We start from the raw sequence: 10,984 nt of genomic DNA, 5'->3' as shown, positions 1-10,984 counted from the left end.
ATTCTTTTAAAATAGTGTATACCCTAAAACTAGAAATGCAATCCCAATTATCCTTTAAAATATGAAGAATCAAATAAGATTAATTTTAAGCGTTAGAGATGAAAGACTTATTTTAATTTTCTTTCATTCTTTGGGTTTTATCTTTCCTTGGTAATGACTTTTATTTTGGTTAAAAAAAATAAATTGTTATGTGAATATATATAATAACATGGATGGACAGCTTTAAAAGAAAGGGTTGAAATATAAGATTTTTACTTCCCTTTTCTTCTTTTTGACAATTTAAATGAGAGTTAAATAGGTTAGCTAATTATGCTTTACATTGACTTTAACAATATTTCCTTTATATTATTCTTATATCCTACCGATATTTGTATCAACTTACCCATATTAATGTTGGACTCTTTTAACTTTAATTGAGTATTAATGAAGAAAACTATTCCATGGTCATGAAGTTGGGCATATTACTTTAGTTGCCTTTTTCCCTCATTTACTCTCATTCTTGTCAAGAAGACATGGAAATTTAATTTGAATTGCAAAAGTAAAAACATAAAAGAAAAATGCTCAAGAAATTGTTGAATTATATTAACGAAAAGAAGAGGTAAGAGTTGAGATTTAGAGGCAAGTAACCAAAAAGAAAAGTTTTCAATTATTGATTATGAATTTTAAATAATAATCGACTGTAAAGGGGATGGGAAAAAGGTGTGTGTGTGTGTGTGTGTGTATTATGGGGGAAACAAAAAGAGAAGAAGAGGAAGAAGAAGACGTAGAAGAAGAAGAAAGAAGAAAGAAGAAAGAAGAAAAAAAGTATAACTTTGAGCTTCAAGAAGCCCCAACTCTGAAGGGGGTGTGAGATTTTTGAACCAACATGTTTGTTCGTTTGTTAGCAGTAAGACAGAATTTGTTAGACCAGCCTCTCCCTGATCTCTTCTTCTTTCTTTGAAAATATTTGTCATTTCAGATTCTAATCACTGCATTTTGCTTGTATTGCTAGTGTCTTTGATTCACATTCATTCTTGAAGTTGTCGAATGCGTCCATTGGCACTGAACAGTTTTCTTTACCCAAACAATGCTGCAAAAAACAACCCCACCACCATTTGAAAGGGTTAATCAAAGAGAAACAAGAAGAGGTTTGTTGTTTGTGTTATTTGTATATTAGTTTATATTTACCTGTTCGACGAGTTTTTTTGTCTCTGACGATGAGTGGCATTTCCCATGTTCATAGTTTCCACAAACACCAGAAGGATCACCAAAGCTTGCAAATTCAATGGTGGCCATCTTTTTGTTGATGGGACACCGAAGGTGGGCGCCTGTTTTCACATCATCTACTACAGCTCTGAATTGCTTATCTTTCCTTTCCCAGGACTTGACGTTTGGTGGATGATATTGTGTTATGAAGCTGCAAATTGTGTCTCTGTTCACGACTAGAATTTCGACCTTTTCGGGTGTGAAATTCTCTTCCTCCAATATCACCAGTAGATTTTCTGATGGCTTTATGAAGGATCTTGGAATGTGGTACCTGAGAAAGAGCAACAATTGTTTTGTTGGACAAAATTTTATAGAGTATTGAGATTCTAGAGATGTTATTGAGAAGAGAAAAAGAGAGAGATGGACGGTTGCTTACTCTGATTGAGTAGGCAATTTTAGAGGGGATAAGTAGGACATCCAATACCGACCGATGCTTTTGCCGTTCACCCAAATTTGTCCCTTCCCCATTCCATTCATTCTAACAGCCACAGGATCATTTCCCTCTGGAGCATCAAAATATGTCTGCAAGAGTAATAAGTGATAGCTGAGTGTGAGTCGATTGTGTTTGTTCATGACGTTGGTACATCTCTTCATTGCCAAAATTGGGAAAAGAGTTGATACCACTGCTTATTAACATTATTACCTTGTACCATGTGAGAGCAGATTTTTCTTCCTTGATTTCGCTCCAGTCAACCCGATGTGATCCTCCCTGAGTGTACACTCTAACTTTCTCTCCTTGGAGACCAACCTGCAGAGTGTGAGTATATAAGTCAGACAGCAGTCACTGGTATGCTTTTCCAATCAACTTTATTTACTTGATTATGGTTGGTTGTGAATGGGCTTGTTATAATATTACCTGGTGTCCCCAGCCATTTTTAGAAATATCAAGTGTTCCGGTATTCAAACCAAGGATCGTTACAGATCGAGGCCCTGCAAATCTGTGTTCCATGTATGCTCCACTATCCTGTATGATTGACAAAAGAAAAAATTAGTAATTATAATTTGAAAAATACAATCAAAGAAAAAAAAAACAATCACTGGGTTGTAATCTCCATACAGGAAGTCCCACTAGAACGCCTAGCAAGGCAATGTCGTTAACTCCAGCCTTGAAGGGCACTGATCCTTGGAAAACAAAGTTCTTCTCCTCGTGACTGCCATGTGCCGTTCCTAGAAATTAAAAGACCCCCAAGTTCTTAGCTTTCCAGGCTTTGGACGTAGGCTATGTGGAGAAACTTATCTTCAATTATAGTATTTCACATTTGAATAAACGCTTACCAATGTATTCACCATTGACGAATACAAGTATAGCATGACCAAGACTTGCAATACGTAGGACTGGTAGAATATCAGGGCGCTTTGATACGTCTTCTTTCTCCAACTCAATGCTGTTATTAGTTGAATGCTAAGATGTTAAGTATTGACAATAACTTCAAACACTAGAGTTTTACTGCTCATCATTTAGGCTATTATTATTATCATTTTTGTAAAAAGATGAGTTTGTCTTACCTAGTGGTGTACCATCCATAATCTGTGGTGTCCTTGAGTAAGCTGTAAAGTTCCAATGGAATCTTATTATTTACTGGTACTTGTTGAACAGTTGGAATGGTTTCAGGCGACATTTTCCACTTCAAATTGTTTGCAACCTTTGATGGGACAAAGTTCCTGGCATTGTGTTGTGATACAATCTGCGATATTTTTTTGGCAATTGGTAAAGGAAGAGTCGATTAGAGTTTTGAGATGCCATGAAGCTCAATCTCGGAAAGATTTATAATTTAACCGTCTGTAAGTTTTCAAGAGAGAGGAGTTTTACCGTCTCAGTGTTAAAGACAACAGTTTTACAGTCAGGAAGTATGCTAATTGATCGAGGTGGAAGAAGATATTCTCGTCCTCTGAAGTTTATTGTTTGTGCATTCTTTGTGTCATTGTTGGCCAAGAAAGCAGCACAAATGTTAGTTCCTGGCTTCTCATAAAAGCGAGCCTGTACAGAATACAACAACTTGATCAATTGACGATGATCTTGGTGGTTTTGAAGAATCAACCACGTGCCTTCACTTGAGCATTATATCGAATGCATATAAATGATCATAGTACCTCTAAACCCTTGCCCATCACTTGGGTTCCAGGAGTTCCCCAGAGAAGAGGTTTCTTGCACAGATTCAATGCCTTGTGAACGTCCCTGAGATGACCCCATTTAGGTTCCCTTTGCAAGCCTTGGGCATCACAATAGTGCATAATTCAGACATTTGAGTTAGCTTTCAAGCGCGTTTTTAAAGGCAGATGATAGCTTGAACTTAGACATGCAAACACACTTACCAAATTCGTCGAGTGGTGCTTCATCATAATACCGAGTTGTTGTAAAGACGGCACTTGTTCTACCGAAGTTTGTCCCACCATGGTACTGCAAAGGTACAATATTCCCGTCGGTTGCCATTGAAGTAGAAATTTGCTAACTTAGAAGATTTATGGGCATGGGAAAAGCCAAATATGTCTTACCATATAATAGTTGACCAAACTCCCGTTCTTGGAGAAGAATCGGGCAACCGAAAAGGCAATATCTTCTGCTGCTCTTTGTGAAGGTGGATCTCCAAACACTCTGTACCTGTTATATGAAAGGCAACAGTTAAAGTTTAGTTTGCTACTTATGCGTGTATATATTAGCCTTCCTTTGTCATTCACATTGTTTTCCCCCTCCAAAATTGTCAGCAAAACGAGGTATATATGCTTACTGAGCAGTCCAATTCTCGGTCCACAGCGCAGGCTTATAGGGTTTGTTAGGTCCTGTAAAAGTATCTCCGCAGTGCCTTCCATTGCAGGTGTTGATCTGAACATAGAAGTTGTCTTTTTAGTTCCAAGAACGAGGATGAAATCATAACACTTCCAATACTTTGTTCTTTTATCTTCCCATATCTGTTTCTTTTTTCTACACTAATCAACAACCCCATTAACTTACCACTGGATCAGGAGCATCCTTCTGCTTGCACATGATCCATGGAACTCCAGCCCCCAGGCCAACTGCCATATTTGCTGCCCATTGGACGTATTGGACACCAAGCTCATCATATGCAAGTTGAACATGGTTATATTCATTTTCGATCTGAATTGAAAAATTTTGTTAGAAAAAAATTCACTATTTAAAAAGAAAGAGATCGAATAAATTAACTATGAGGAATATATATGTAAGAGAGATACAAACCTGAGCTAAAACAATGGGTCCTCCTTGAGAAGCAAAAAGTTTATTTTCCTTCATCATGTCTACGATCATCGTTACATATTTTTTCATGTAATGCTGCAAATGAAATAATTAGTCTTCTTTTTTACGTACCTTCCAACTTCAAATTCAAACTGTAAAGAAGACAGTCAGATTTTACCTTGAATTGTGAGTTATATGAACGGAAAATAATGTTTGGTTTCTCTCTGAGCCAATATGGAAGTCCTCTGATTAAGGAGAGCAAAGATTAAAGAGATGGGAAAAGAAAAACAGAAGAGAGAAGGATTTACAAAGACTTAGAAGCTTTAGAAGGTAAGGATGATGAATTAATACCCATGGTTCCATTCAGCTTGGATGAAGGGTCCAACCCTTAAAGTAACATACATCTTTTTCTCAGCAATGAGCTTGATGAATTTCACCAAATCGTAATTTCCTTCGAAATTAAACTACGCGTTGCAGAACAATATACAGTTGAATCAAGTTATGAATGACAGAATCAAAATCAAAGTCCAAGATGTTCATCCTTACTTTGCCTTCCACGGGCTCATGAATATTCCAGAAAACATAAGTCTGAATCACATTCAAACCTCCACGCCTCGCCTTATCTAAAATATCAGGCCACATCTGCAATAGTTCCAAAACAAATAACATTTCAACAACGTTTTAATCAATTTAAACAAACCAAAAGGATTGTTTGATATATATATATATATACACCTCTGGGGTACTTCTGGTATAATGAATGGAACCAGAGAACAGAAGCTCTCTTTTACCATTAATGATAAGGGATCGACCATCATAAGTAACACCAGTAGTATTACCATCATGAGCATGAGAAATAGTATGAAAAGGCAGTACAATGGAAAGAATGAAAAGAAGAAGAATCTCTCTATGAACCGCCATAAAATTAAAGCAGCGGACAGATATAGAGAGAGACAAGGGGAAGGAAACAAAACAAATTTGATGGGGACAAAGTGGATCAGAGATGTAAAAGGAAATATGTGGAGGATTCAAATGAGCATTCAAAGGGCTAGCATCCCTTCAGAGTTGGAGGCTTTCAAGAAGCTGATTGAAATGGAAAATGGGAAGGAAACTATATAGTGTGACCCTAGAAGAAGGGTACGTGGATCGGGAGAATTTGCCGGAATTGAAACTCTACATCTGAGTTTCAATCTCTTGGCTCTCAACTTGTTTGCCATAATTGGAGTTTCCAGCTTAGAAATGAAAGGCCAAAATGAATGTTTTCATAACGGTATTTCGAAATTGGTGGGTTTTTCTTTTTATTCAATCAGTTTCTTTATTATGCCAACACTTATTTTGTATATTTTCTCTCTCTTCATCAATGGTTTCTCCACCTCAGGTCAGGCCAGGCCTCAACATTTGACACCATATTTATTCTATATATATATATATAATATAGTAAAATTTCATATTTTATAAATTTGAATTAAAATTCTCCATATGTGGTGTCTTTCAATGGTGTTACAATTGGTAACTTTGTGTCCAAGACTAAAATAGACCATAGATTTTGGAATCCAAGAAAGCAAAATAGTCAAAAATAAAAGTGGAATAATAATAATAAATAAATAAAGAAGACACTTTTCAAGCATTTTATATATACTAGTTAGTAAGAGCGCATTGTATATGAAATTTGTCGTTTTATTTTAGTATATAAAATAGTTAAATTTGTATAAATAGCATAGTATGAATTTGTATATTCAAATATAGTAGAATCTCGTATTGTGTGATCTCATATTATTTGAACATATATAATTTTTATGAACATGAAAGTAAACACACACAAGATAATATTAACTACCAAACTTTCTCCTATATACATTCTAACTATTAGATGACTTTATTGTTTAAGTTAATAATTTTAAAAGCATATATAACAACCAAACTAATGTAATATAGTTAATTTGAAAATGTGTAAATTAAAATGATGCAATATATTTCACATCTTAAAGATCAATAATTTCATCGTAACAAACTTTCAGCAACAACTAAATTGAAATTTTGTGATTAGAGCTTAATTAAGCTTAGAATTTCCTCTTTTATTTCTTTTTAACTATTCCAACCTCATCATTTTTGACAATTTCATAAGACACTTTTCTTCAAATTTGGCAGCATTCAACTGTTCATAATTTGTCATAATCGATCACTTCTTTATCTTAAACCCTTCTCCACTTTGCTCCAGTCGGAATTGAAATCATAAATTAACAAAATATCATTTTAATGTTAGGAAAAAATTATAATACTAATTTTTTAATTAATTATGAAAACAATTATTGAATTAAAAAAATTATAATTGAAGAAACAGCTTTAAAACAAACCTCTTCATCAACCAAAATGAGTTTCAAAATTAATAGATTTTTTTCTTGACCGCAAATTGGACTTTTGTTTTTCGAAGAACGGTCACTTTAATTCCATAATTTATTGAAAGGCTTCAAATCTCTAATCACACAATAGGATTCATATGTTACATTTTTCAAATCAATAGACTTTCAAATATAGAAATTTGGAGAAGATACCCAATAATGTCATTGGAAAAAAATCAAATGAACCTTTTATATAATAGTGAAAGTTAAAAAAAGTGTTACAAAAAATTTTAAATTTCTATTGTTAATTAGAATTAATGTAAGATGTTTAGTTTTAATTAATTTTGAAAATGTAAATAATGAAAAACCTTCAAACTTTTCACATTCTTCATACTTTATTTTTTCAATTCGAAGTTTTCACATCCTAAAAGAAAACCGTATATATTATTACAAATAAAGTAATGAGAGAGAGAGTTCATATGAATTTATTTAAAAAAAGAAAAAAAATGAATTTACCACTAAATAAAAAAGATATTTGGAAAACAAAGCTTAAAGCAAGCGTACAAATAAAATGAAAAAAGTTTCTCAAACTTTCAAATATTTGTATATAGTATAGATATGTATGAATGGATAAATGAAGAAACTCAAGTGAATCTGGTTTCCTTTTTCCCATATCATGGATTCTTTTTAACTTTGCGTATTGATATAGACCCTTCTCCCAAATGAAACCTATCACTTCCAAAAAAACAATAATACATGTATGTATATGTATATATAATCACCATCTACCTAATTCCTTCAGCTGATGATCACTTCGAATATTTTGCCTCCATCTTCTGTCATTTCTTCTTCAAAACTTTACATATATAAATTCAAGCTATGGGCTGGATTGGAATGTGTGCTTACATATTCCTTTTTCACGCCATGTATACTATTCATATGATGTCCAAAACAAAGCCTAGATAGGGTCCACTAGCACATGTTCTAGGGCATTTTGGGTCAGTTTTAGTCATATTATTGAGGGCAGTAATAGCATGCGGTGTCAACAATATCTTAGTTTGAATTTTCTACCTCAAATTGTTATACTCAAAGGCAATAACATTCTAGAGCCAAGTTCACTGATATGAACCTTGCACCTTCAAAGACTCCTATTACGTTGACATAATCTTGCTCATGTTCTGAGCATTTGTGTGAGTTCTCTTGCAAGTTAACTTGAAACCACATCTCTCTGTGAGATTATTATATATACATATATAGTTTGTTCAATAACCTTTTTAACTTAGAGATGTAGATCATCCAAAACCATATGATTTTTTTTTAAAAAAAGTGAACTACGGTCATATTCTAGAAGTTGAACTAGCTAATTAAAAAAGGTACCTCTATCATCTTGAACAATTTCAATAATCTTATACATACTAGCTGCTAACACAAACATGATAGATAGGATGTTATAGTGTCACAACAAACTTTTTCTTCTTTTCCATATTCGTCTTTATAAACAAATTTATATTTTCAAATTTGAGTCAAAATCTCCCTAGTCCTTCTTTTTTTTAGGTGAAGAAATCGATATCCAATTTTGCAATCAATGGCACAAGTTTTATGTCACTTGATCTATATACTCAAACGCTTGATGTTGACCATTCAAGAGGATAAAAGATAGAGTTTTCTTTTTTCGTTTTAAAATCATAGAAAAACCAAAAAGTATATGTATCAAATTCTTCCCCTTTTCATGATAAAAAAAAACACAATACCATATTCCTAATATCTTAGCTTACTATCCTCATCGAAAGAATATATTCTGTTCCCACTTTGAGAAGTCCAAAAAACCCAAAATCAATGGACGTCTTCAAGTTCTGCATCGGCTTTACCCTCTCCCTTTTTTTCGCCATTATATAGAGGATTATTTCCATCCCTTTGCCTTGTGCAATAATAAACCAAGTATTTCTTGTTTCTTCTTTCCAATTTTCCTTAGTAGAATCAAAAGCTGAGAGGTTGCAAAAATGGCTTCCAAGAGAATATTGAAGGAGCTCAAAGACTTGCAGAGAGACCCACCAACTTCTTGCAGTGCAGGTGAACAGTTAATTATGCAACTTTGACTCCGTTTGATCATAATGTTCTATGTCTGTAGTTCCTTTTTCTTGTTTCCAGTTTTCGACAAATATGAGTCCTTTAATTTGGTGATTGTTTGATAACTATTTTGTTTTTTATCCTGATATAATACTGGATTAGAGGATCGAGAATTCACCCGTTTAATTTTTTTCTTTTTTCTTTTTTCTTTTTTCTTTTTACAATTCTGGGGAAATCTTCTGTACAAATCAAATGTGAGTTTGTGTTAATTATATATGCTGCATTTCTTCAGGTCCTGTTGCAGAGGATATGTTCCATTGGCAAGCAACCATTATTGGTCCTAGTGATAGTCCCTATTCTGGTGGAGTTTTTCTTGTTACCATTCATTTTCCTCCTGATTACCCATTCAAACCTCCTAAAGTAAGCATGCTATGCCTTTTCACTTCAACGGCTAAATGCTCGATGAGTTAATTAAATTTTGATTAAGTTAGAGAAATTAATTATTGGTCACTATTAGGACCCCTTTTGGATTCACTCAACAAAAAAAATGTATTCCAAAATGACAGTTTTTTTTAATCTTCAAATATATTTCTTCTTGTTTTCGAAATTAAACACCTAAAAAAGTGAACTAATTACACTCTTTTAACTTCAGGTTGCTTTTAGGACAAAGGTGTTTCATCCTAACATAAACAGTAATGGCAACATATGCTTGGATATCCTCAAGGAACAATGGAGTCCTGCCCTCACGATTTCAAAGGTAACATTTTCTTCATACTCTAGATCAAGTCGAAAGAGTGATTTTAAAAGACGTATGTCATAAAAATTGTGAACTCTATCTATCTTTTCGATGTTGGTTCATATTCTAATTTGTGTTGGATTCATCATTCTTGGGTGAGGTCCCAAGTTTTCGAGGCCTTCCCTTCATCACAAACGTTGGAGACAGAATTTTCTAACAAATTTTTAGTTTTCAACTTCAAAATGAGCTTGTTTGTTGAGCACATACACTAACAAAACATGTTTATTTTAATTAAATAATTAAAATTTGGTTTTGGTTTTTTGTAGGTTTTGCTCTCAATATGCTCTCTATTAACTGACCCAAACCCAGATGATCCATTGGTTCCTGAGATTGCTCATATGTGCAAGACTGACAAACTCAGATATGAATCCACTGCTAGGAGCTGGACCCATAAATATGCCATGGGTTAAAATTAAAATTTAAATAATAATAATTAAAAAAAAAAAAAAAAAAAAAAAAAAAAAAACCCTCAATCTTATAAATTACTAATTAAATTAAAACACAACAAAAAATCCAATTTTTCTATAACTTAATGTATTGATTTAATCCTTTTCCCTTAGTCTACTCCTCATCACTCTTCTTTTTCATTTTCTCTTAGCAAAATATGTATTGATAGGCCCTAATAAAACTTGGGCTAATCTCTTGGCATCATATTCAAAACACCTATACATTTGCTTGGAATTTATAATAATATTAATGATAATAATTATATAACAAATATATTTCTGGGAGCTTTGTATGTCTATATCTACTTAATTACTGTTGAAATTATGCTTAAACTAATTCATAGTTCCTGATCAATTGAGTTCTAGGGGATTCAAAATATTATTTCTACTTCCAAGTTTACAAAATTAAATGAGTATAATACTATAATCAACTCATTTTTGTTAAAAGAAAATATTTTTGGTCTTGAATTGTTGATCTATTTTTCAATTTACAATAATTTAGTGATTCCATACCATAAAATAAATTTGTAGGATTTAATAAAAAAAACTATACACATAAATCAATAACCTAGTTTGACATGATCTCATAATAGAAATTAAATTGTTACCAATGTCAAAAGAATAAAATTGTTATAAATTTGAAAGTACGGAGATTAAATTAAAACGAGTGTTACTTTCTTGGAAGTTTTGGATAAAAAAAATGTTTCTTTTAACCTAATTATATATTTTATGAGCAAGTCGAAAGGAAAAAAAACGCTAACCATACGAGAAAAAGACATGGACATATAATATGATGGTGTCAAGTAAATTTGGAGTATTGTTTTTCTCTTTTTCTAGGCTAAAAAAAGGAAGTAATTTCGTGGGAGTGAACATATATGATGTGGCAAAGGAGATAGAATGC

The 10,984-nt window shown here is 33.0% G+C and overlaps 2 protein-coding genes across 2 annotated transcripts; one reads left to right on the top strand and one right to left on the bottom strand.

Moving 5' to 3' along the window:
* Positions 1 to 623: 623 nt before the first annotated feature.
* On the bottom strand, positions 624 to 5,830 carry LOC103490291 (beta-galactosidase 13-like). Its single transcript, XM_008449739.3, has 19 exons — positions 5,171 to 5,830; positions 4,982 to 5,077; positions 4,787 to 4,899; positions 4,614 to 4,680; positions 4,439 to 4,531; positions 4,196 to 4,339; positions 3,972 to 4,066; positions 3,739 to 3,844; positions 3,559 to 3,643; positions 3,337 to 3,455; positions 3,056 to 3,223; positions 2,752 to 2,930; positions 2,521 to 2,630; positions 2,303 to 2,412; positions 2,102 to 2,209; positions 1,889 to 1,993; positions 1,622 to 1,767; positions 1,168 to 1,516; positions 624 to 1,069 (listed from the first exon to the last, which is right to left on the bottom strand). The coding sequence occupies exons 1-19, from the start codon at positions 5,354 to 5,356 to the stop codon at positions 962 to 964; spliced, it is 2,487 nt and encodes an 828-aa protein (XP_008447961.1). The 5' UTR covers positions 5,357 to 5,830; the 3' UTR covers positions 624 to 961.
* A 2,771-nt stretch (positions 5,831 to 8,601) lies between these two features.
* LOC103490290 (ubiquitin-conjugating enzyme E2 28) lies at positions 8,602 to 10,368 on the top strand. The gene is made up of 4 exons (XM_008449738.3): positions 8,602 to 8,844; positions 9,134 to 9,261; positions 9,494 to 9,598; positions 9,904 to 10,368. The coding sequence occupies exons 1-4, from the start codon at positions 8,775 to 8,777 to the stop codon at positions 10,045 to 10,047; spliced, it is 447 nt and encodes a 148-aa protein (XP_008447960.1). The 5' UTR covers positions 8,602 to 8,774; the 3' UTR covers positions 10,048 to 10,368.
* Positions 10,369 to 10,984: the final 616 nt, after the last annotated feature.

The sequence above is a fragment of the Cucumis melo genome, chromosome 1 (assembly GCF_025177605.1).
Source record: "Cucumis melo cultivar AY chromosome 1, USDA_Cmelo_AY_1.0, whole genome shotgun sequence".
Classification (NCBI taxonomy): Eukaryota; Viridiplantae; Streptophyta; class Magnoliopsida; order Cucurbitales; family Cucurbitaceae; genus Cucumis; species Cucumis melo.
The sequence above is the reverse complement of the archived record's forward strand: the minus strand, read 5'-3'. Positions and strand labels throughout refer to the sequence as shown.

Excerpts from the sequence above, each read along its gene's own strand:
- LOC103490291 (XM_008449739.3), bottom strand. The coding sequence starts at position 5,356 with ATGGCGGTTCATAGAGAGATTCTTCTTCTTTTCATTCTTTCCATTGTA. Across the intron at positions 5,078-5,170 it reads ATACCAGAAGTACCCCAGAG|ATGTGGCCTGATATTTTAGA; the intron begins GTGTATATATAT and ends GAACTATTGCAG. Across the intron at positions 1,768-1,888 it reads CTGCTCTCACATGGTACAAG|ACATATTTTGATGCTCCAGA; the intron begins GTAATAATGTTA and ends TTACTCTTGCAG.
- LOC103490290 (XM_008449738.3), top strand. The coding sequence starts at position 8,775 with ATGGCTTCCAAGAGAATATTGAAGGAGCTCAAAGACTTGCAGAGAGAC. Across the intron at positions 8,845-9,133 it reads ACCAACTTCTTGCAGTGCAG|GTCCTGTTGCAGAGGATATG; the intron begins GTGAACAGTTAA and ends GCATTTCTTCAG. Across the intron at positions 9,599-9,903 it reads CTGCCCTCACGATTTCAAAG|GTTTTGCTCTCAATATGCTC; the intron begins GTAACATTTTCT and ends GGTTTTTTGTAG.